Here is a 25,159-nt window from a genome sequence, read left to right on the forward strand (position 1 = left end):
CAAACCATGGCTTTAGTTTTGTCCAACTCTCTAACTCCTAAATCTTGGTGTTAAGAGTGGGAGGGCGGGAGATGTGTGTTTCCCCAAAACTGTTGCCCTCCCATATTCATTGTAGCATTATACGCAATAGCCTAAATGCTCAACAAATGAATGGGTGAAGAAGATATGGTATATGTGTACCATAGAATATTATCCAGACATAAGAAAGAAGGAAATCCTGCCATTTGCAACAACATAGATGGAACTTAAGGGTATTTCGGTAAATGAAATAAGGCAGCTAGACAAAAATACTACAGGCTATCAGTTATATGTGGAATCTTTTATTTTAAAAAGTCAAACTTGTTAGAGTATAGAAAATTGGCTGCTAGGTCTGGAAGGTGGGATAATAGGGAATGGTTGTTGAAATTGGTTGTTGAAATAAAATGTTTTTAATTATAAGATGAATCATATCTGAGAATTTAACATAAAACATAGTGACTCTAGTTGATAACACTGTGTTATATGACTGAGAATTTGTTGAGAATAGAACTTCAATGCTCCCACTCCCCCCACTATGTATGTAAGGTGATGAACGTGTTAATTAGCTAGATAATGATAACCAAATAAACTCACCAAAAAACTATATACTATCAAACATGAATATAAGATAGGCAAGATTCAGTCAGAAGCACATTACTTCAAAGAGACTCAAAGGAGATTCTGTCCCTAGACGATGGGATGCTTTGTTCTGAAATGACGCTGGGACAAGTTTTCTCATGCCCCTCCCCACCACATGTCACACCTTGGAGAAACTGTGGTTTAGAGCATAGGTATCTTCTTGCTTACTTGCCTCTCAAGATGTGTATTCTGTGCCAAGGAGATGAAGTGGCTTAGAGGCATGTCTCTAGAGACACCTGAGTGACTCAGTTGGTTAAGCGTTCAACTTCGGCTTAGTTCATCATCTCGTGGTTTGTGAGTTCAAGCCCCACATCGGGGTCATTCCTATCAGTGCAGAGCCTGCTTCAGATCCTCTGTCCCTCTCTCTTTGCTCCTCTCCAGCCTGAAATCTCTTAAAAAATAAACATTTAAAAAATAATAATAAAAGGCATGTGTCTACTACCTTAAAAAATGTGCAAACCCTATGAACTAAGCAATTCCTAAATCTGGTATCTGTCTTACAGAAATACAACACATGCACAGGGAGGTATTGCTTATAACAGTAAAAGATGTGTAAATTTAAAAAATGGAGTATACTTAGAACAGCACTATATCTACAAAACCTGTGAAATTAATTATCCCAACTTAGAGAATTGGGTTAAGAATTTAGGTGCATGATGTAGAAGATGAAGATACTGGGCTTTTCCAGGCCTGTGGGTTTTAATTCCCTTTTACTGTAACTACTCTGGAACCTCCTGCATCAAGGTGTAAAGTGTACCACTAGAATCTTTTAGCTTTTATTCAGGTTATAATTGCATGTCATATATAAAATTCTTAAGTGTCTTATTTATTTGAAAATTTGGGGAATTTTTTTTACATGACAGTAAGGTCAGTGGGATGTGGTTACCTAAAGATGATAGAATCTTCCCTCACAAGAGAAGAGTGTCCTTGTCTACTGTTTGCTTATGAAACGATGTCTAAGTTTTATTTGATTTTGAATACTCTACTTTAGTTGGGACACTGACATACTGGAGTGTATTTTCAAACCATCAGGATGGTGAGGAAACCTGAAACCATGTCACAAGAGGCAGGAACAAAAAAATTTTTTGCCTACTGGGGAAGGGAAAACATCTTCAAAGAACATCACGTGGAAGATTCTTGTGCATGTTTTACAGGACCAGAATCAGGATGGAGGTTACAATAACACGGATTTGATCAGAAAGATGTAGAAAAATACTCAGATTTGAAAGTGGGATATCCCATTTACTCTATAATAAGCCGCAGGACCTTAGGAAGTCATTTAATTTCCCCAAACCACTGTGGTCCAATAGAACCGTCTGCAATGATGGAAATACCCTATATTTTTGCTCTACAATACAGTAGCTGCTAGCCAAATGCAGTATGAGAAATGTGGTTAGTGTGAATGAGGAACAGAATATTAAATTTTATTTACTTTAAATAGCTACATGTAGCTAGTGGTTACAGTATTTGGAAGGTGCAGCTCTAAGCTTTAATTTCCTCCTCTCTGAAATGGGAATAATACTACTTATCAAATTGCTGACCCAAAGATCAAACGACCTTATATGTGACCCCAGAAAAATCGTTAATTACGGTGATAATTATTGGATTCAATGTATTGTATTACTGTCTTATCCTCAAAAGTTTCTGACATTTGGAATTAGAGACAAATGGAATTAGCATCCTGAGAAAGTAGAGTTCCCCAAGTCTGGTTTTCACAAACAGGTTTGAGATAGAGATCAGAGAAAAAACAAAACGAACTTGGGCTATATCCAAGACATTCTTCCAGTGTCTGCGTAGACCTTCTTGATCCTCTCCCTTGACTCACCTGGCTGAGTTAATGATCCTCCTCTAAGGATTACCGGGGCACGTTCACACCGTCCTGTAAAAAACTGTTCACTCAACTATATCTGAGAGCACGTGCCTCTTACACTCGTGTCCTTCACGTTTGTGTCCCTGTGCTTAGTCAGCCAACGGGCACACAGTAGGTCCCCAATCAGTATTTGGTGAATGATTAACTTACCATGTACTCTTGAGGGAGTGATTCCCCGTTAAGTATTTAACCACTAACTCTGTGAAAAACATTATTGTGGTTCTTTGTGGATGTACCGAGTCTAGGAATACTGTATCCAGCGGCATAGTTGGATATTTAGGTGCCAGGAGTCCTAAATATCTTTCTCCTGCCCTTTTTTTCGCTCCGGTCTTCGGCGGCAGAGGACCTCGTGGTCACGAAGTCGCGACAGTCCGCACCGTCGCGGGGAGGAGCGGTACGCGGGGAACTACATTTCCCAGCTGACTCTCCGGCGCGCGCCCCTGCCAGCGCGCGCGGGGGGCGAGTGCACTAGGCGCTCGCTCCCTGCCGAGCGCTCGTCGCCCGCCCGAGCCTTTGCCATGGGATGAGGTGGGAGGCGCTAGAAACCACTTAGCTACAGCCAACCGCCCAATGCAGCACTCGCTCGCTCCCCCCGCCAGCGGAAGCACCCGCGGAGCACAATGCAGCACTGAGGCAGCGCCGCGGCGGAGGCTGCAGCGCCACGGCCGCCGCAGCACGGTCCGGGGCTGGGAGGGGGCGGCCGAGGAGAGCTGGGGGGCCTGGGCCGAGGAAGCCGGACCCAGTGCCGGGGCATGAGGAGCTGAGCGTCTGGAACGAGGCGGGCTGACGGCAGCACCATGCGGGCGGCTGCGGCTGCGTCCGTGCCCTTCCTGCTGCTCTGCGCCCTGGGGACCTGCCCCCCGGCGCGCTGCGGTCGGGCAGGTAAGTTCGCCACCCTGTGCGGCTTCAGGACGTACCATTTTCCGGGAGTCTTTGCAGCCCTCGAGCGCACTGGAAACGGGCATCCCCGTTTTCCGAGTGCGGGGAGATTTTTTTTATTTAGAAGGGTGGTGAGAAGTGAAGCAAAAATAATGTGTGGGGGAGCGCAGATGGATTAGAAGCCTTCGGTCAAATGCCTGTTTTTCCTCTTCTGAAGAAGCGGAATGCAGAGGATGGGAGAGGAGGGCTGTGCTTCTGGGCCCCGATCCTGGATGATCTCAGATGAGCTGGTCCAAGGCTCTCCGGCTGGTGTCTCTGCGTCCTTCCCAGATAGGGACCGGGAGGGAGGGGGCGGTGGGATTTTCCTCCAGGAGACGGCGGGCCGGAGGTCAGGGGCGTTATTTTCTCCTTTTCTCTCCACTCCCTCCTTACCCTCGTCCTGCCTGGAGGAGACGCCTCGTTGACGGAGCTGGAGAGGAGGAACGAAAACCGCTTCCTGGAGCGCCAGAGCATCGTGCCACTCCGGCTCCTCTACCGCTCGGGCGGCGAAGACGAAACTGGACACGACGCGCTCGACACGCGGGTGCGGGGCCCCCCCGGCGGCGCGCAGGTGAGAGGCGCGGTCCGGGGGGGGTGGGCCTGGGCGCGGCCTGGCCGACCCTGACCCCACGTTTGCTCTCCGTCGCCCTGGAGATGCAGCGTCTTCAGTGAAAGGAGCGCAGTCCTAGTGCGAGTCATGCATGGCGCTTCCAGTGCAAAAAAGAAGGGAGGGGGGACAAACCTCCCAAAGAACCACAGGCCGGAGCTTTGCTAGAGAGGAGTTTGTGTGGGATGGCCTTGGCAGTGCGGCATCCGGAGTGGGGGGGTGGAGACCCTCTCACCTCTGGCAGGCAAAAGCCGTGCATAGGCAAGAGGGGATATAATACGTGGGCAGGATTTGCATCATCATTATTGTTGTGGTTGTTTTAATCCTCAAAAAGACTTTATACGTGATTTAAGACAAGGTTGGTATTGAAGAAAAAATGGAAAGACAAGCCTAGACATCCCTAACTAAACTCAAACTGTAAAAATAAGCTAACATGCAGGGTTCTCAGCTCACTTGATTTATGGACACCAGAGATGTACCCATTCACCTCCACCTTTCCAGGAAAGGTCTCTTCTCCGCAATTTCTTCACTGTAATGGTCCTTTGACTAATTTGAGTAATTTTGTTTTTTGGGCATTTATAAACTATGTTAAAAAAAATCTAAGATCATCTACCATTTACCCATACTTAGATCAATATCACACGTCCACAGATAATGCCTGAAAATTATTTTGAACTGGCTTGCTGAGTTAGGTAATTATTTTGGAGCTCTATAGGCAATTTCTGTATTTGTATACATCAACCTGGCAAACAGTTTATTCACCTATAAGTACATATTAAGGTAGAACTTGTTCCTGTGATTGAAAACATTGTAAATTTTGCTGACCGAAAGGCAAGCTGAACATTTTCACGTGTGTAAATATATTTGTTAGTACTTCAAGATGTGTGTTATAGCTGGATAGTCATAATACTTGATCTGTTTGTGTAAAATATGTGTAAGTAGAAAAAATGCCATTTAAATCTGTATTTGTAGCCAAATGTTTAGCTCTGTTGAAATTTTGGTATAAGAAATTAAACGGCTACAGTAATATCCATCATAGTTGATAATTCTGGTAGAAAGGCTAATGTGTTAAGCTTTAATGAAGGATTCCATTATTGGAATTCATGTTTGATAAATACCTCTTCTCCTCTTTCATTTTGATTTGTTTTCATAGTAAAACTGATGAGACAGGGGACATGGTCTTGCTTTTTCAGTAAACGAGTATTATTTCTCTGGAGGAATAGTCTCACATTCATTTGCAACTTTGGCTTAGGAAAAATATCAAACACATATGCAAAATAAAATATTATAATGAACTCCCAGCTTCAACAATTAGCAACTCATAGCCAATCCTGTTTCATCTATCTCTTATCTATTTTCTTCCCCTTCTTGTATTATTTTGAAGCAGCTCATATCATTTCATTCACAAAAAATTCAGTCTACACTTCTAAAAGGATTCTTTCAAAAATGTAATCATGTTATTATACCTAACATATATATAAAATATATAAATATGTTAAATATATTTAAGTACATTAAATAAATATATATAAATATAATGCATACACATTTAAGTTTATTTGTTTGATACAGGACCCAAATAATGTCTATAGACTGCAATTAGTTTATTTTTTTGAGTCTCTTAAATGCATAATTTACCCTCCTCTGTTTCCTTAATTTTTCCCTTACAGTTTATTGACTTACAGGCTTTTCCCTTACAGTTAATTGAAGACATGGGGTCTTTCATCTTGTAGTTTTCCAGTCTGAATTTTTGCTGATATAGTCAGTGCTTTAAAACAAATCACAAAGTCTTTATCGGAGAGGAAGGGAGGCAGAAGTAGAAATATAGAAAAAGAAAACTACAGACTTGAACCTGGAAACTCCCACATCTCTGCCTCATACTGGTAATGTCTTCAGGTACCCTCTGCCTTCCTTTCGCTGTGTTGGTGAAAGACCACCACTTTTGGAAAACAGGCCAGTCCTCCTTCCTTTGTCCCATTTATGGAGCACCACTTCACCAGCTTTTTGGTTCATTGACCTTTCCCCTTGGGGCAGAAGATACTTTGGGGCTGTGCAGTTTTCTTCTTAAAATGATAAAACTCACAGTTAGGAAGAATGACTCTGGCTTTTGGTGAGGTATGGATGAGCTGGTAAGATTTAGGTTGAACAGCGCAGATAGATTGTTTATTCAATTCAGGATTGGAAGTGAAGATACTGTCTTACCATCACAGTAATTATTACAAGCAGTTACCTCAGTGCCTGGCACATAGTAAAGTTTATACAGTACATCTGGTTGGGTGTCTGGAACACCTGACGGACTGTTGTGTTTTACTGTGCTCCTTAAAAAATTTTTTTAATGTTTTAATTTTTTTTTTAATTTTTAATTTTTGAAAGACAGAGAGAGACAGAGCGAGCAAGGGAGGGTCAGAGAGAGAGGGAGGTACAGAATCTGAAGCAGGCTCCAGGCTCGGAGCTAGCTGTCAGCACAGAGCCCTGTGCGGGGCTTGAAACCACCCACTGTGAGATCATGACCTGAGCCGAAGCCGGACACTCACCTGACTGAGCCACCCACGCGCCCCTACTGTGCTCCTTAAACTACAGTTAGAAAGTGCTGAGTGCTAGATCTGAATCTGGTAGTTACAGTTGTAAATACTTAGTTGCCATATGCCATTTTTTTTTTTTTTTACAATTAGGGAACTAAGGAGTGTTCCTGCATTTTTAGTTTCATTGAGAGCTGGCATTGGATCTAAAAATTCAAGCTGATTATATTTGGCCCTTGTTATTTCTTTGGTAATTAAATAGATGAAAAAACATGGCATCCTAGCTACTCATAGATATTTTTAGCAATTTCCTTCTTAAATAAATAAAGAAATAAAATTGGGATGCCTTTCTATCAGCCTACAAAGCTTATATATTCATTTGTTGATTTGTGTATTTAAAAGGTATTTATTTACTTGAGCTCATACTGTGTACCAGTTATTGTACAAGGCTCTGGGGATTTAGAGATAAAAGACAGTTCAAGCCTTTAAGGAATTTACAGACAAGTGGGAAGGTGCATGAATGCTATTCCCTTTTGCGTGAGTTTCTGGAGGTCATTACAGAGAGTTTTGGGGACAATGAAGGCATAGTATTTAACCCAGGTGAGCAGTCAGGGTGGGCTCTCATAGGGAGGTGCTTGCTGTCTTACCTGTGTTTGGAGGCTGAGTAGGAGTTGGCCAGATCAAAGGAAGAGGATGGGCCTATCAAACCAAAGGGGCAGAAGTACATGGGCCTGTGGGAATTAGGACACATTTTTGTTAAGTGCAGATAGTTGGGATTTAAGGGACAAATGAGCCAAAACAGGAAAGCAGAGAGTAGATGCTGCAGTACCTTTATAATTTATGGAGCAATTTGGGTTTTGTCTTGAAGGCAATTGAAGGACTTTAGTAAGGAGAGTTTACTGACCAGATTCATGATACTGTGGAATAATCCTAATTGTTAGAAATGAATAATTTTAATTTCAAAGGGTAAGTGCAAGTGGTTGTTCACTTTCATTTATTGGTAAATGTTAATTCACATACTTGTTAAGCTTCATAAGAATTTAGTTACTAGGTATACTGAAAATGCCACATAAATGACTTTATAAAGCACTTAGAACAATGCTGGATATATTTTAAGCATTATATGAGTTTTGTTAAATAACATTTACTCCCTCAGGCTGCTTGAGTACTATTTAGAAATTTCATGACATCACTTTAATGCAAAATGGTGCCCTAATTACCTGAATGTAACACATTCCCAGAAGTAAATTACAAATTACTAAAGTTTACATAACTGAGTAGAATCTAACAGTCCTAGAAATGGAAGAGGTCTTATAGGTCATCTAACCTAATTCAGGAATTACTTCACACCTGGTAAGATAAAGCCATTGATCTACAGTAAGGAAACCAGCAACATATTACTTAATGTTTCAGAAAGCTTACAAAGACTGTGATGGTATAAAACACCATAATTTTACTCTTAATGTGTCCTTGTTTCAGTTTTTAATCACTGAATTGAAAAGAATACTAGTTTATTTTTTATTTTTATTTTTTTTAACATTTCTTTATTTATTTTTCGAGAGACAGAGAGAGACAGAGCATGAGGAGGGGAGGGGCAGAGAGAGGGGAAGTTACAGAATCTGAAGCAGGCTCCAGGCTCTGAGCTGGCTGTCAGCACAGAGCCTGATGTGGAGCTTGAACTCATGAACTGTGAGATCAGACCCTAGCTGAAGTCGGATGCCTAACTGACTGAGCCATCCAGGCACCACAGAATACTCATAGTTTTAAAAGCAATTTTTATTTCAGTTTTGGGGAAATACTGGCAATACAATTGGTGTGAAGTAATAATTCTGTTGATATGAAACCATGCTGTAAAAGATTTCTTTACTACATGCCCAGTTAGTTACTTGGATGTATACTTTGTTTTTATCCCAAGTCGGATGATCAACCCATAATGAAAGGTTATTTTGCCATAAAAGTTCTAGTAATGAGAGTCCAAGAAATCATATATGATTGTGGGTAACCTTGCTATTCTCAAGGTTGTCTATCTAGTCTGAGGTAATTTCAGTCCTGTAAAATAGCACCAGGAGGTAGAATTTTCACATTATTCAGTCTTGTCTTTTCTTCTGCCTTGAAGTGAATTGTGCTGAAGGAATTGGGCATTTGCAGATAAATGGATAAAGCATTTTTAACTGGGCATCCATATGGGCAAGATAGTACTTACTGAGCCTTATGATGATTTTATACTGATAACCGATAATCACTTAATTGCTTAAAGGTTACTTTTTTTTTAAGCCAAGCATGACAGATTTACTGTAACATCAAAGATAGGTTATTTGGTGGTTTATTTTGTCATGTGTTTGCCCCATAGATTTTCAATTAGTTGTTTTTCACCCAGTAATGAGATTTTTCTTCAAATAGCAGAATTCCTTTTTATCAGAAGTTTTTGCTGTCAGAGATGTAGTTGGGCTAGTCGTTTCTCTGTCTCTTTTCCTGGAGAGTGTTATAGTTTCTCAAGTAGTCAAGTACCAGAAACACAGACGTGTAAATTATCATACTTTTGATAATCAGTAATGCAAGATTGTATAGCAAGATGGTAAATAGTAGTGTGCTTCCATTTTTTAAAATGCCTATTTATTTTTGAGAGATGCAGAGAGAGAGGGAGACAGAGTATCTGAAGTGGGCTCTGCACTGACAGCAGAGAGTCTGATGAGGGGCTCTAACTCAGGAATAGTGAGATCATGATCTGAGCTGAAGTCGGATGCTCGACCAACTGAGCTACTCGGGCACTGCTAGTGTGCTCCATTTTTGTGAATATATTTATACATATGCCTAAGCATGGATGAGCTGTAGTTAAAATTGTGCTGTTTCACTTGGGAGCACTGAGTCAGCTTCACAGTAAATTGTCTGCAGTACTGCTTCTCTGGCAAAAAAAAAAAAGAAAGGGCTCCTAGGAATTATAGCTTTGGGAGTATTTTGCAAGGATAGCACAAGCATTTTTTTTCTTAATGTGAATTTGTTAAACCTAAGTAGCTCAATATTGATAAAGTTTTGCCACCAGTCAAAAGTTTGTTCTGCTATAAATAGGAAGGTGACATTTCCCAGCACTTTTTTTTAAGTTATCCTACCAACATCCTTCTCTTACAATTAAATAGTTAAAAGAAAGGGTATTCAGAATTGTGGGAGGTTGTTTTTTTTTGTTTTTTTTTTTTGGTAAGTCATGGTTGTACTGTGTGAGACCCCAGTTTGCATATATGTGTTTGGGGCATCCTTTTATGCTTAATGATCTTACCACGCACGAAAAGAACCTATCACTCATCGCTTCTTTGCAGCTATATCTGAAAAATTATGAATGACTCTAAGAGCTTATGGTTTGGTAAAAATCATTCTTAGTTTTTATTTGCTTTATTAAATTTCAGAGAATGTGAAGTGTTCTGTCATTTTTAGTGATGTGTCCTTCCTAAGTATATACATGGAGGGAGGCCTGCTCTCTTGGCATGGTTCACAGAGAGCAGCAGTCTGTAAGGTCACTAGTACTCGGTAGCTCCAGTGGGGCTGAGATAAGCCACATTTATCATTAAGTTTCATGGATAAGCTCCAAAGGGAAAAAGGTTGTTAATAAAAGGAGGGGGGGGTAGCAGAAGAGGAAAGGATATTAAAGAGAATGGTGAGGAGGAAGGAAACAAGTCAGGAAAAGAGAGAAGTGCTTATAGTAGTGTTATCATATATGTTATAATGTACACTAACATACTTAATATACAATAACTTATGTGATTACTATTTATGTATCCAGTAGTTTTCTTAGTACTTGGTTAACTCATTCAGTCCCACAAGAATCATGTGACAGGTTGTACTTATCAGCTGTAAAACCAGAAAGCTGATGGGTAGCTGAGGAAGGATTGAACCCAGGTACATTAACTCCACTACAATACCTGTGCTTAACTACAGTGCTTACCTGGCTTTATGGTAGGAGGCCACCAACATTTCTTTAAATGTCATTCAATGGCAGTGAGGTCAAAGATTTCTTACATTTGTCCCATTGGAATTGTATGTTTCTTGCAGCTTGCAGAACACAGTAGGAATGCATCATTTCTACTAACTTGAGAATGAGAATGGACTATATGAATATATTTAACATTTATAAGGTGAAAAATACCTCTTCAAGGGCCATGTTCTGTCCTGGAATTGGATGTATACACCTGTTGTTATAATCTTTCTATGTAATTTTGAATATTTTAATATTTAACAGTCATTACCAAATTTATATATGTTCTTTTGTGGTCAGAGTTTCATAAAACAAACATTAAGTGCTAAACAGGGACCCATATTCCTATCTTTTGCCAAAAGAAAAGATACAGAATATCTTTTGTAGCTTCATAGAGTAAGTAGCTTCAGAGTTCCAAATGTCAAAGCCTTCTGTGAGCATCCACTCATGCTATCTATCATGTAACAATAAGTATACACATTTACTTCAGTAGTAAAAGCCCTAGAAAGCAAATATTGAGGGAAAGAAATGAAAAATAAGAGTTAGTATTTATTGAATATGTAGCATGTACTGAGTGATTTACATGCATTATCTTTCATTATGAGGTTGTATTATATTCATTTTATAGATGAGGCTGCTGAGACTTATGGAAGCTAAGTTACCTGCCCAAGGTCATACAACCAGTAATCAGTGGTATTAGGAAAAGAGTTCTCAAAGAAAATGTTAGAGATACAGATAAAATAATCTTTCTGTAATGTATGCTGCTTGTTTAACATGTAGTTGCCCATTTGTCTCTATGTTGAAATCATCCTAACATTTCTTTGAGAAACGTTGTCCTACTTGAGTCTTCTCCCTTGCTGACTTGATTCAGGTGTGAATTGATGTCATATTTAGCACTTGTTACATGTCTTCATTTCTAGGAATGGATATAATTTCTATTTCTACCTCAGATATTCACTTAACTACATAGATATGTTTGAATCTACATTTAAATGGCAGCAAAGAATATCTGTACTCTTAGTACTTGAAATTTTATCTGCCAGAAACTCACAAAAAACTATTTATGGGGGAGGGAAGAAACTGTTTATGGGGAACTATGATCTGTTCCTCCATAGTATGCTGGCCTCACCTACTGAGATTCTGGGTAATAAAAAAAAAAATCTTCTCAGTGGATTCCAATTTGCACGCAGCATCGAGGAGCTCTGTGTATCCTTAAGATTTAAGATTTTGTTTTTGTCTTAAATACTTTTGGATTTAAGTTAGTCACAAGAGTTTTGTGTCTGAATTGGGATCAGTTTTCTTATTTGCATCCTTACCTCTTCAGTAATTTACCAGGCCTTTTAAAAAGGGTATTTTGAAGTACATTGTAAGAATCATTCCTGAGAAACCAGGTATAGCATTAATTGAAGTCTGGGAGAACATTATGGATCCTCATCAGGATCAAGAGGAGAGATTCGTCATGTAATTGTTTCCTTCCTTGGGTTGGATCCAGAAGGTTAGAGGCAAATGGTGTCCTCCTCCAAAGCCAAAGTCATACCCTGAGCTTTCGTTCTGGCTTCATCCTGGCTCATCAGCATACTCATCATCCCCATTTCAGCTCAACAGTCATCTGAAATATCTCTTGACTTGTGTAATTTGTCATTATGAAAAGTCATATCTGTACACATTTTCCTATGCATGTTATACTTAGATTAAGATAGGTATTTAGGCTTAGAAAAAGCAATCTCAGAGAGGTTTCCTCTGTCTGCTTTTCTAAAGTGGTCCCACCCATCCCTTATCACATCATGTTACTCTGTTGTCTTCTAAGCACTTGTCAGCACTTGAACTTCTTTTTAATGATTGGCTTGTTTATTGTCATTCTTCCAATGTGCCATCACTAGAATATAAACTACAAGAATTGTATATGACAATAGTGATCTTGTCTCTTTGTTCACCACACATCTCCACTGTCTAGCCCAGTGCCTGGCACAGAGTAGGTACTTAATAAATATTTCTTGAAATGATAAATTTTCCTTCCCTTCCAGTTTTCTCATCCCCTTACAATTTGTATTTTATTTGTAAGTGTCCATGTAAATATCCCCAAGTCTTCTTTGGAAGTGGGTATGGTATAAAAGAATGAATACATGAATAAGTGTTAGTCTTTAAGTACTGAATTTATAGCCCCTTTTGATAATTATAATTATTTTACACATAATTAAAATAGAGTTCAGTGTGCTGTGTTTTTAGGTTTTACTTATTTTACCAGTGTGCTGTATTTTTAGAAATATAAATACTTCATGTAAAAATGATTTTAGACTCCTAATTGTCCTTTATTTCTGATTTTATAATTTGTGTTGCTTTCAAAATTGAAATCTGTTTTGTTTTCCCTAGAACAGACTATTATATGTAATTTGATTTCAAAAATAAAAAATGCCATACCACGACTGAAAACTATCAGCAGTTATAACTGGGAAGAGAAGCAATAAACAACTTAATTCACCCCCTGACCCACACCCCCTACAATCTGTTTGTTTATATTGAAGAGATTTTTCAGAATCATATGATGTATCAGCAAGGGTAAATCAACATTTTTCTTCTTTTTAAAAATCAATTTTGTACCAGGGCATTCTAGCACTGAGCAGTAGTTGCCCTTTTGCTGCATTTTTTTTTTTTTTTTGGTCCCAAGTAAAGAACATTAGATAACTGTTTTGGAAGATGAGAAATCAGTGAGGCTTTTCTGAAGATGGACCTCGAGCTCACATTTTGCATGTGGCTTAAACATTTTCTACCTGAGGCAGGAGAACTCCTGGTTGATAGTTGTCTTAGACCACTTATTCTACTTGGCACTGACTGATGTCTCTAGCCTTTACTTCTAGTTGGTCAATTGCTTTTCTTCTTATTTTTATTTTTTTTACAGTTTGCATTTTAAATAGGCTTGGTTGGGAGAAATTGCCTTCATTTCCCCCATTAGTGAGGTCAGAAGGTTGGGAGTCAGGCTGGTACACATGATTTGGCATCACTGGTCACAGTTCATGCTTTTCTTTAAGTGGTTTCTCTTTCTTTGAACTAGATAGCAAGATGCTGCAGAAAGAGCTGGTACTTCACAAAAACTAGTTCTGTAGGTTTCTGTGAATTTCCAAGTGGATTTTTAATGCCTTTCAAACATATAGTCAGGGGTCTGGCCAGGAACCCAGCTCTGGATTCTCAGTAGGCATAATGAGCTGTCAAGGTTACACATGGTGGTATTAATCTAAAGTAGGCTGGGGGAGCAGTTGTCTGAAGACAGTAGTCTGGGGTCCCAGAACATGGGCAGGAGCATGGTGTAGGTAGAAGTGTGGTGGAGGGTAAGGCTTGGAAATCACAAAGCAGTTACAGGGAGAAGATACTGGGTACACTGTGCCAGGTCCAATACCCTCCTGGCTCAACTAGAGAGAGCTACCTGATAGACTGAGGCACAATCTAAGTTTTTAATCTCACACATCCACTCGTGTGTTTTGAAACAAAACAAAACTAGATCTTATGTTTCTAAGGAAACTGGGTATTTTTTAGCCTGACATACTCTCATGGCACCTGTGATCATTTCATCCTCCCATGAGTTTCAGGTTTTTGTGACAGAGGGGGGAACCATTTCTCTTCTTCCCAAGTCCTCATTTCTTTTTTTCCTTTTTCCTATTCTTATTCTTCTTTATTCCTTCTTCCTTCTGCTTTCTTTGTCTTCCTGCATGTTACTCTTTGTTGGTCTTTTTTAAAGTTCTGCAGGCTGATGGGAGAGGGCTTTTCCAGGCTCACTCTGCCCTATAGTGTATAGTTCAGACTGTAGACTGCCTCTCCTGGGTCAGGAGATGAGGGTTACTTAAAGATTGATGGCTTTTTATGCTCTGAAAAAATCACACTTAGTGAGCAACACACTCATTTTGAATGCCATGTCGTATGCATTAAATAAAATTATGTTAATGATTGAAGAGTTCTTTTGAATAGACATTTGGAAAATTCATTTTATTGACATGGATAATTTTGGTATTATAATCAAACTAATGTGAGTCCACTCCTTGGTGAGTTGTAGATAGGAACTACACCAGGTAGAGTTGGTGTACAAAGGAAATTTTACTTGTAGCAAGTAAGGAGGTCACAGGGAATAACTTCCAAAGCCATGAACCCCTGAGCAAGGACGAATGGGTTCCTTTTATTTAGGGTTAGGGAGAATATTCAGAAAGGGGCGTTGTGTCATTGGATGTGGAGGTAGGCATGAAGTCGCATATGTGCCCTAAAGAAACATGCCTATATGTACAATGTGTGTTATGTTAATGAGGTTTGTGCTCCTTTTGGGGCAGAGATTTTAGCATTATAATGAGGTAGAGGTACCTGTCGGTCACTCCGTGGTCCATGTGCACAGATGTGAGTTGGTGGTTGAGCTCCAACTGAGCTGGGTGGTCTGGGCCAGCTGGAACTCTTAGGACAGTTGGTGTTGCTTGAGCAAGTCATTTCAGTTTCCTTCATGGGATGCTGTCAGGTCTTTTGCCTAAGTTAAAAGATAAACTGGAAAGAAGAACTTAAGGAAAATGTGGGCCAAAGTTGGTGGATTCATGCAATAAAGGTCAGGTCTTCTGACCATCAAGCGGGGTGTTTCTGGTGACAGTATCAGTGTCTGCTGTAAATAGTGGGTTATTTTCATGGTGAGTTTGGAATTATATGCAGTTAGCACTGGTTAGGAGTGCTTACATGTGCTTTCCAAGAAAAGTTTAGATAGATGTTTAATAAGAAGAATGGGAATTTGGTTTTTACAGATGTATTTATAAATTTACCTTTATGCAAAATAATGAAGCCATCATTTCTTAGGAAGATTTTTATTGACTTTGACAGAAACTTAAAAAATCACTGAAGGTAATGAAAATTCTGATTCAGAACCGCAAAACTTGTGTTCACACTTTAGGACTTTGTACATCTTTGCTACATTGCTTTTTTTTTTTTTTTCAAATGTATTTCCTCATACAAGAACCTTAAAACTTGGACAGATATTGATTGATAAGAGGATGGGCAAAATTCAAGTAGTGTTCGTTGTGGTCACCAAAGATGAAGCAATTTCTGCCTGGCAGGGTGACTGCAGATAAGGTATTTCAAACCATGGTATAGCAATTTTTGTTGGTTTTCAGGAATTTCTAGGGTGTAAAACAGGGAGAAAAATATTGTTGGTCCTGAGATCTTGAAAAGTCTCATTTAATTTCTGAAGTAAGTTTAGCATGATTTTTTAGAATTCTTAATCTTGCATAGACAATATTTTTGTAATTAATTAAGGGAGAATTCTATTAATTTATAGCTTAACCAATTTCATGTGAAATCAACTTGAGATGATTGATTAATGAGATGTTTAGGACCTTTCCTATATGTTCTGATGATGAAATCATGAAGTTTGCACTTTTCCTAGGGTGATGGGGGTAAAAATTATTTTACTTTAAATTTCATTGTACAGAGAAACAAGGAGCGAAGGCATGCATCCTCATCTTCATTTTTATTTCTTCCAAGCATTGACACACAGCCTTGTATATGGCTCCCCGTACATAATGCTCAACAAGCAGATGTTGACTGGATGGAAACATTGATGCCATGTCCCCAGACCCCCGTTGTTATGTTAGGTTTTCCCTGGTCAATTATTTCTTTTCTCTTCATCTCTCTGTACAGGTTCAAGCACTTTCCTGTTGCCTCCTTCCATTTATTGTTTTCCTGTGAGGATTGTCTTACTCTGTTCACTTTCCCTGTGACCCTCGGTTTATTTTGTATTTCTCTCCCACCTTATTTCTGTCAAGTTCCTCTTTTTCTCTTAGCAACTAAAAAAAACCAAGTTTCTGAAAGGTTATTTACATTCAGTGTTGGGAACCATCCCTGCTGCACATTGCTGGACTCAATTATTTTGCGATTTGGAAAATGTGTGATAGTTCAACAAGCTTTCCATTTCACTACTTACCTTTAAATCTCTTTTTTTGGGGAGGGGGCGGGAGGCATGGCGTTTCTTTTTTCTGTTTGTTTGTTTGTTTCTTTTGTTCACCTTCAGTTGTCCCTCATTTCTTCTTTTCTTTGGATGTGGAATGAAGTAACCCTTCTGCTTTTTACTGCTGGACTAATTGCCTTCCTAAAACCATTCTTTTTGTTCTCATTGCTCTTTATTCCCTGGATTTAAACTCTTGGTTATGTGCTCAGTCCACCCTCCATACTTGCTCAGCATGTCCCTTCTTAGAGTCTTCTAGAGTGATCTATCACTGCATTGCCATAGGATTCGGACTCAGCATTAAGAAATGACAAGGCACTTTTGCAGATACAATAAAATTTGCCTTAGAGGCTGGTCATAAACTTATTCCTGCTTATGTATGTGTTGGTGTGTGGGGTGGGAGAACTGGGGGACTGACAACTTGGGTGTGTTGATAGAAGTTGTCCCCATGAGCTAGACCTGCATAATGTTGGACTGGGACTTTGTCATTCAGATTTACTGTTGTTTGTTCATTGCTTCTTCTTGTGTTTGATGTATAGTTAATGCTTAGCAAATATTTTATTAGCTTTGTTTCAATTTTCTGTCTCAAAGATGCAGAAAAAACGTTCTGTGACTATTTATGTTATGATTTTATGTACTTTGGATGTATTTCCAACAGTTAAAGGAGTTCTTTCCTCGCGATGATTAAGATCTTTTGTTGGAATGAGCTCGAGAGGAGCACTGGCTTTGCCTTATCTGTGATCTCTTTGCTCATCTTCCTCCCAGAACTATTCTTGCTAACCCCGCAGAGATACCCTGTATGTGGCGCGCCCAGGTTCTGTGAGGATCCCATTACTGTGAGCGTCAACTGAAATAGCTGTCCCTCTTGCTTCACATTTGAGGCAAGGTTTATGAGGAAAGGCAGGGCCATGATGGGAAGGAGAGAGAAGGCAGTGGGAACGTGGACAGTGGTTGGCACATTGACATTCCATCACACGAGGCTGACTGCAGTCTCTCTGCAGCCTTAATCGCTGTGACAAAATCATTCATGTCAGTTTATAGCCTCGTCTTTCCCAACAAAAATAAATCCAAGCTATTTAACCTTTGTATGTGACTTTATTCACCAGAGTTTGCCATTTGGTGCCTGGAGCTGCATTTTCTTTAAGACAACGATGCATATCTTCTTGGAGAGTGACATGTAGTGTTTTTGATGGATCTAAAGTCAAATGACATATTCAACCAAGGAGTTCCCTTGATATTTATTCTTAGAATTTTGATTTTTTTAAAACTGGGTTTTTGAACTGAGTACAAACTAAGTACTTTAACTAAGTCCCAGATACCTTCTTGTCTATTATTTTGTGTTCATTCCCACCTCCTCCAGTGTTTTACCACCACTAAAATTTAGAGTATTTACTTTCTTTGTTTCTTAGGAGATATTATCTATATAATACTATTTCTCCATGAAATTTCCATGACTCAAAAAATTCTGCACATCTGATTTAAATCAGAATAAACACCACTAGAGGGGCACCTTGGTGGCTTAGTTGGTTAGGTGTCCAACTCTTGGTTTCAGCTCAGGTCGTGATCTCATGGTTCTTGGGATCGAGCCCTGCCTCAGGGTCTGTGCTGATAGCATGGAGCCTGCTTGGAATTGTCTTTCTCCCTCTCTCTAGATCCCTCTCCTGTTTGTATTCTCTCTCTCAAAATAAATAATAAAAATTAACATTAAAAAATATCCTAACCCTTCTCCTCACTAGAGAATAGTTTCTTTAGTATAAGTAGAGACCTCAGAGAGGGATGGATGGCACTCTGTGCTGTTTTTGAGCACTTATATTGCAGTATGAATGAAGGATCTAAAAGTAAGTTAAAGTCCAGAAAAGAAAATAAAGGTGGTGGGGCGGACCCACATCAAAATATTAGGATCAAGTAGCTGGCTCATAGAAATGAACTCTAACAGTTTTCATGACTTGAGTGGCCACAGTGTAATTTCAGGAACAAAATTATGTATATTTTAATTGTGTACATATATATTTTTAAATTATTTTTTGAGAGAGAGGGAGCATGAGTGGGGGAGGGGCAGAGAGAGAGGAGAGTGAGAGTCCCAAGCAGTCTCAACTCTATCAGTGCAGAGCCTGACACAGGGCTCCATCCCACGAACCGTGAGACCATGACATGAGCTGAAATCAAGAGTCAGATGCTCAACCAGCTGATCCACCCAGGCACCCCTGTATGTATGTATTTTACTAAGAGCTTTATTGGATTATAATTTGTATGTCACAGAATTCACCCATTTAACAGTCGTTTACAACTCAAAGTTTACTAGTATATTCAAACAGTAGTGCAACGACCCCCACTGTCAATTTTAAAACATTTTCATCACCTCAAAAAGAAAGCCCATACAATTCTCCAAACTCTCCCACACTGCCTACCCCCATCCTCAGCCCTAGACAACCATACCTACTTTCTGTCTCTATAGATTTGTCTATTCTAGACATTTCATGTAAGTGAAATTATACACTCTATGATTATGAGTGGCTTCTTTCACTTAGCATATTATTTCCAAGGTTTATTCATGTTGTAGCATGGATTCTTACTTCATTCTGTTTATTGCTAAATAATATTCCCTTATTTGTCCATTTTGATGGAGATTTGGGTTGTTTTTACTTTTTGGGAATTATGCATAATTCTTTGAACATTTGTGTAGAAGCGTTAAAAAATTTTTTTTTAACATTTATTCATTTTTGAGAGACAGAAAGCATGAGTAGGGGGGCAGCAGAGAGAGAAAGACACAGAATCTGAAGCAGGCTCCAGGCTCCAAACTAGCAGCACAGAGCCCGACCTGGGGCTCAAACCCATGAACCATGAGATCATGACTGAGCCAAAGTCGGATGCTTAACTGAACCACCCAGGTGCCCCTCAAAAAGAAAGTTTTCATAAGATTGAGACAATATGAAGCTCCCTGCAGCTTTGTTTCTTGTATTTCTGGCCAACATATCTGTATGCTTCTGTTATTCATCTTGTGGTTGATAGATGGAGTCTACAAAATTGACAATGTGAAAGTGTTTGTGAAAATTTCTTTAGGACAACTTTCGTTACTTTTTTAAATTTAAAACTACTTTTTTGAAATTGTTCCAACATAAAAAACAAAAGAGTAATGTGATAGACACTTGTACTCACCACACAGAATCAATACAAATTTAATAGTTAAAATTTTTTTTAATGTTTATTTATTTTTGAGAGAGAGAGGGATAGAGAGAGAGAGACAGAACATGAGCAGGAGAGGACAGAGAGAGAGAGAGAAACAGAACTTGAAGCAGCCTCTAGTCTCCAAGCTGTCAGCACAGAGCCCGATGCGAGGCTCTGACCCATGAACTGTGAGATCATGACCTGAGCCCAAGTCAGACGCTTTTAATTCAGCTGAGCCACCCAGGCACCCCAAGTTTTTTTTTTTTTTAACTTTCTATAATTTATTTTTTATAATTTACATCCATGTTAGTTAGCACATGGTGCAACAGTGATTTCAGGAGTAGATTCCTTAAGACCCTTACCCGTTATCCCTTCCACCCTTTCCACAACCCCTCCAGCAACCCTCTGTTTGTCCCTCTCCCTGTTTTTCTTTTTACATTTTTAATAATTTATTTTTAAAATTTACATCCAAGTTAGCATATAATGCAAAAGTGATTTCAGGAGTAGGTGCCTTAATGCCCTTTAGCCATTTAGCCCATCCCCTTTCCCATAGCCCCTCCAGTAACCCTGTTTGTTCTCCATATTTAAGAGTCTCTTATATTTTGCCCCCCTCCCTGCTTTTATATTTTTGTTTCCCTTCCCTTATATTCATCTGTTCTGTGTCTTAAAGTCCTTATATAAGTGAAGTCATATGAAATTTATCTTTCTGTGACTAATTTCACTTAGCATAATATACTCTAGTTCCATCCACATAGTTGTGAATGGTAAGATTTCATTCTTTTTGATTGTCGACTAATACTCCATTGTATATATCGACCACATCTTCTTTATCCATTCATCCATCAGTGGACATTTCAGCTCTTTCCATACACTGGCTATTGTTGATAGTGCTGCTGCAAACATTGGGATGCATGTGTCCCTTTGAAACAGCATACTGCATCCCTTAGATAAATACCTAGTAGTGCAAATGCTGGGTTATAGGGTAGTTCTATTTTTAGTTTTTTGAGGAACCTCCATAATGTTTAACAGAGAGGCTGCACCAGTTTGCATTCCCACCAGCAGTGCAAAAGATCCTCTTTTCTCCACATCCTTGTGAACATCTGTTGTTGCCTGAGTTGTTAATGTTAGCCATTCTGACAGGTGGTATCTCATTGTGGTTTTGATCTGTATTTACCTGATGATGAGTGATGTTGAGCATTTTTTCATGTGTCAGTTGGCCATCTGGATTTCTTCTTTGTAGAAGAAATGTAGCCCATTTCTTCAATGGATTATTTGTTTTTTGGGTATTGAGTTGGTAAGTTCTTTATAGATTTTGAATACTAACTCTTTATCTGTTATGTCATTTGCAAATATCTTCTCCCATTCAGTAGGTTGCCTTTTAGTTTTGCTGATTGTTTCCTTTGCTGTGCAGAAGCTTTTTATTTTGATGAGGTTCCAATAGTTCATTTTTGCTTTTGTTTCCCTTGTGTCTGGAGATGTGTTAAGTAAGAAGTTGCTGTGGCTGAGGTCAAAGAGGTTTTTACCTGTTACTCCTCTAGGATTTTGATGACTTCCTGTGTCTTATGTTGTCTTTCATCCATTCTGAGTTTATTTTTGTGTATGGTGGAAAAAAGTGGCCCAGGTTCATTTTTTTTGTGTGTGTGTATCACTGTCCAGTTTTCCCAGCATCATTTGCTAAAGAGACTGTCTTTATTCCATTGGATATTCTTTCCTGCTTTGTCAAATATTAGTTGGCCATAGGTTTGTGGGTCCATTTCTGGGTTCTCTATTCTGCTCCATTGATCTGACTATCTGCTTTTGTGCCAGTATCATACTGTCTTGATGATTACAGTTTTGTAATACAGCTTGAAGTCCAGGATTGTGATGCCTCCAGCTTTGGTTTTCTTTTTCAAGGTTGCTTTGGCAATTTGGGGTCTTTTCTGGTTCCATACAAATTTTAGGATTTTTTTCCCAGCTCTGTGAAGAATGATGGTGTTATTTTGATAGGTACTGCATTGAATATGTAGTTTGAATTTGTAGAATTACTAGTTTGGCTAGTATTGACATTTTAACAATATTTGTTCTTCCTATCCAGGAGAATGGGATATTTTTCCATTTTTTAGTGTCTTCGACAATTTTTTTCTTAAGGTTTCTATAGTTTTCAGTATATAGATATTTTGCATCTTTGGTTAGGTTTATTCCTAGGTATTTTATGGTTCTTGGTGCAATTGTAAATGGGATCAATCCCTTGATTTCTCTTTCTGTTGCTTCATTGTTAGTGTATAGGAATGCAATCGATTTCTGTGCATTGATTTTATATCTTGCGACTTTGCTGCATGCATGGATCAGTTCTGGCAGTTTTTTTTGTGGAATCTTTTGGGTTTTCTGTATAGAGTATCATGCTATCTGTGAAGAGTGAAAGTTTGACCTTCTCCTGGCCAATTTGGATGCCTTTTATTTCTTTGTGTTATCTGATTGCTGAAGCTAAGGCTTCCAATACTATGCTGAATAACAGTGGTGAGAGAGGATGTCCCTGTCTTTTTCCTGACCTTAGGGGGAAAGCTCTCTGTTTTCCACCATGGAGGATGATATTAGCAGTAGGTCTTTCACATATGGCTTTTTGATCTTCAAGTATGATCCTTCTACCCCTACTTTCCTGAGGGTTTTTATCAAGAAAGGATGCTGTATTTTGTCAAATGCTTTCTCTGCATCTATTGAGAGGCTCATTAGGTTCACGTTCTTTCTTTTATTGATGTGATATATCACATTGGTTGTTTTGCAGGTCCTGAACCAACCTTGCATTCCAGTATAAATCCCATTTAGTCGTGGTGAATAACTTCTTTAATATAATGTTGGATCGATTGGTTAGTATCTTGTTGAGATTTTTGCATCCATGTTCATAAGGGAATTGGTCTCTAGTTCTCTCTTTTAGTCAGGTCATTGTCTGGTTTTGGAATCAAGGTAATACTGGCTTCATAGAAAGAGTTTGGAATTTTTCCTTCCTTTTCTATTTTTTGGAACAGCTCCAAGAGAATAGGTGTTAACTCTTTTTTAAATGTTTGGTAGGATTCCCCTGGAAAGCTATCTTTCCCTGGACTCTTGTTTTTGGAAGATTTTTGATTACTAATTCGAATTCTTTACTGATTACGGGTCTGTTCAAACTTTCTATTTTTGTCCTGTTTCAGTTTTGGTAGTTTATATGTTCTGGAAATTTGTCCATTTCTTCAAGATTGCCCATTTTATTGGCATATAATTCCTCATAATATTCTCTTTTATTGTTTGTGTTTCTGCTGGGTTGATTGTGATCTCTCTTCTTTAATCCTTGATTTTATTTATTTGGGTCCTTTCCTTTTTCTTTTTGATCAAACTGGCTAAGGCTTTATTAATTTTGTTAATTGTTTTATAGAACCAGCTTCTGGTTTCATTGACCTGTTCTGATTTTTTGTTTGTTTGTTTCAATAGCATTTATTTCTGCTCTAATCTTTATTATTTCCTGTCTTCTGCTGGTTTTGGGTTTTATTTGCTGTTCTTTTTCTAGCTTTTTAAGGTGTAATGTTAAGTTGTGACTTTTCTTCCTTCTTTAGGAAGGCCTGGGTTGCTGTATATTTTCCTCATAGGACCACCTTTGCTACATCCCAAAGGTTTTGGACTTTGGTGTTATTATTCTCATTGGCTTCTATGTACTTTTTAATTTCCTCTTTAACTTCTTAGTTAGCTCATTCATTGTTTAGTAGGATGGTCTTTAGTCTCCAAGTTTTTGTTATCTTGACACATTTTTTTTCTTGTGATTGATTTTGAGTTTCATAGCATTGTTGTCTAAAAATATGTATGGTATCATCTTGATCTTTTTGTACTTGTTAGGGCTGCTTTGTGTCCTAGCATGTGGTCCATTTCAGAGAACATTCCATGTGTACAGTAGATGAATGTGTATTCTGCTGGTTTAGGATGAAATGTTCTGAATATATCTGCTAAGTCCATCTGGTTCAGTGTGTCATTCAAAGCCATTGTTTCCTTGTTGATTTTCTATTTAGATGATCTGTCCATTGCTGTAAGTGGTGTGTTGAAGTTCTCTACTATTATGGTATTGTTATCAATGAGTTTCTTTATGTTTGTTTTAATTGATTTATATATTTGGATGCTTCCACATTTGGAGCATAAATGTTTACAATTGTTAGATCTTGGTGGATAGACCCCTTAGTTATGATATGATGCTCTTCATCTCTTGTTACAGTCTTTATTTTAAAGTCTAGATTGTCTGTTATAAGTATTGCTACTCTGGCTTTTGGTGACCATTATCATCATAGATGGTTTTCCATCCCCTTTCAGTCTGAAGGTGTCTTTTGGTCTAAAGCAGGGGGGGGGGTCTCTTGTAAACAGCATATAGATGGATCTTATTTTTTTTTTTATCCATTCTGTTAGCCTATGTCTTTTGATTGGAGCATTTAGTCCATTGATGTTTAGAGTGAGTACTAAAAGATATGAATTTATTGTCATTATGTTGCCTGAGAAGTTGTAGTGTTTTTTCTAGTCTTTGTTGCTTTTGGTCTTTTTCCCCCATCTTTTCTCCCCTCTGAGAATATTCCCTTAAAATTTCTTACAGGGCTGGTTTAGTGGTCACAAACTCCTTTAATTTTTGTTTGGGAAACTTTTCATCTCTCCTTCTCTTTTTATTTTTTAATTTTTTTTAAATTTTTTTATGGTTTTTATTTATTTTTGAGAGACAGAGACAGTGAGAGCAGGGGAGGGTCAGAGAGAGAGGGGGACACAGAATCCGAAGCAGGCTCCAAGCTCTGAGCTAGCCATCAGCACAGAGCCTGACGCGGGGCTCAAACCCACGAACCGTGAGATCTGACCTGAGCCGAAGCCGGCGCTTAACCGACTGAGCCACCCAGGTGCCCCTCTCCTTCTCTTTTGAATGACAGCCTTGCTGGATAAAAAATTCTTGGCAGTGTATTTTTCTAATTCAGTACACTGAATATACCCTGCCACTCCTTTATGGCCCCCCAAGTTTCTGTGGATAGGTCTGCTGCAAACCTGATCTGTCTTCCCATGTAGGTTAAGGACTCTTTTTTTCCTTGCTGATTCAATGATCCTTTCCTTGCCTGACTATTTTGTGAATTTGACTATGATATGCATTGTTGATGGTCAGTTTTTGTTGAATCTAATCGGAGTCCTCTGGATTTTGATGTATGTGTCTTTCCCCAGGTTAGAAAAGTTTTCCGCTATGATTTGCTCACATAACTCTTCTACCCATTTTTCTCTTTCTTCATTTTCTGGGACCCCTATAATTCTGATGTTGTTCCTTTTTAATGAGTCACTGATTCCTCTAATTCTTAAACAATGCTCTCTTGCCTTAGTCTCCCTCTTTTATTCTGCTTCATTGCTCTCCAAAAGTTTGTCCTCTATATTGCTAATTCACTGCTCTGCCTCATCCATCCTTGCTGCTGTGGCAACCATATGAGATTGCAGCTCACTTTTAAGATTTTTTATTTCATCTTGCCTAGCTTTTATCTCTGCAGAA

General features: G+C 38.9%; 1 protein-coding gene across 1 annotated transcript in view; it reads left to right on the forward strand.

The window, feature by feature from the left end:
• The first annotated feature begins 3,148 nt into the window (after nt 1–3,148).
• Nucleotides 3,149–25,159, forward strand: part of ADAM22 (ADAM metallopeptidase domain 22) — a 228,201-nt gene continuing 206,190 nt past the window's right edge. The window contains 2 exon segments of the mRNA XM_029928462.1: nt 3,149–3,409; nt 3,856–4,016. Of these exon segments, the coding sequence (XP_029784322.1) occupies nt 3,325–3,409; nt 3,856–4,016 (246 nt within the window). The 5' untranslated portion in view covers nt 3,149–3,324.

Source organism: Suricata suricatta, chromosome 2 (genome assembly GCF_006229205.1).
Source record: "Suricata suricatta isolate VVHF042 chromosome 2, meerkat_22Aug2017_6uvM2_HiC, whole genome shotgun sequence".
NCBI classification, from domain to species: domain Eukaryota; kingdom Metazoa; phylum Chordata; class Mammalia; order Carnivora; family Herpestidae; genus Suricata; species Suricata suricatta.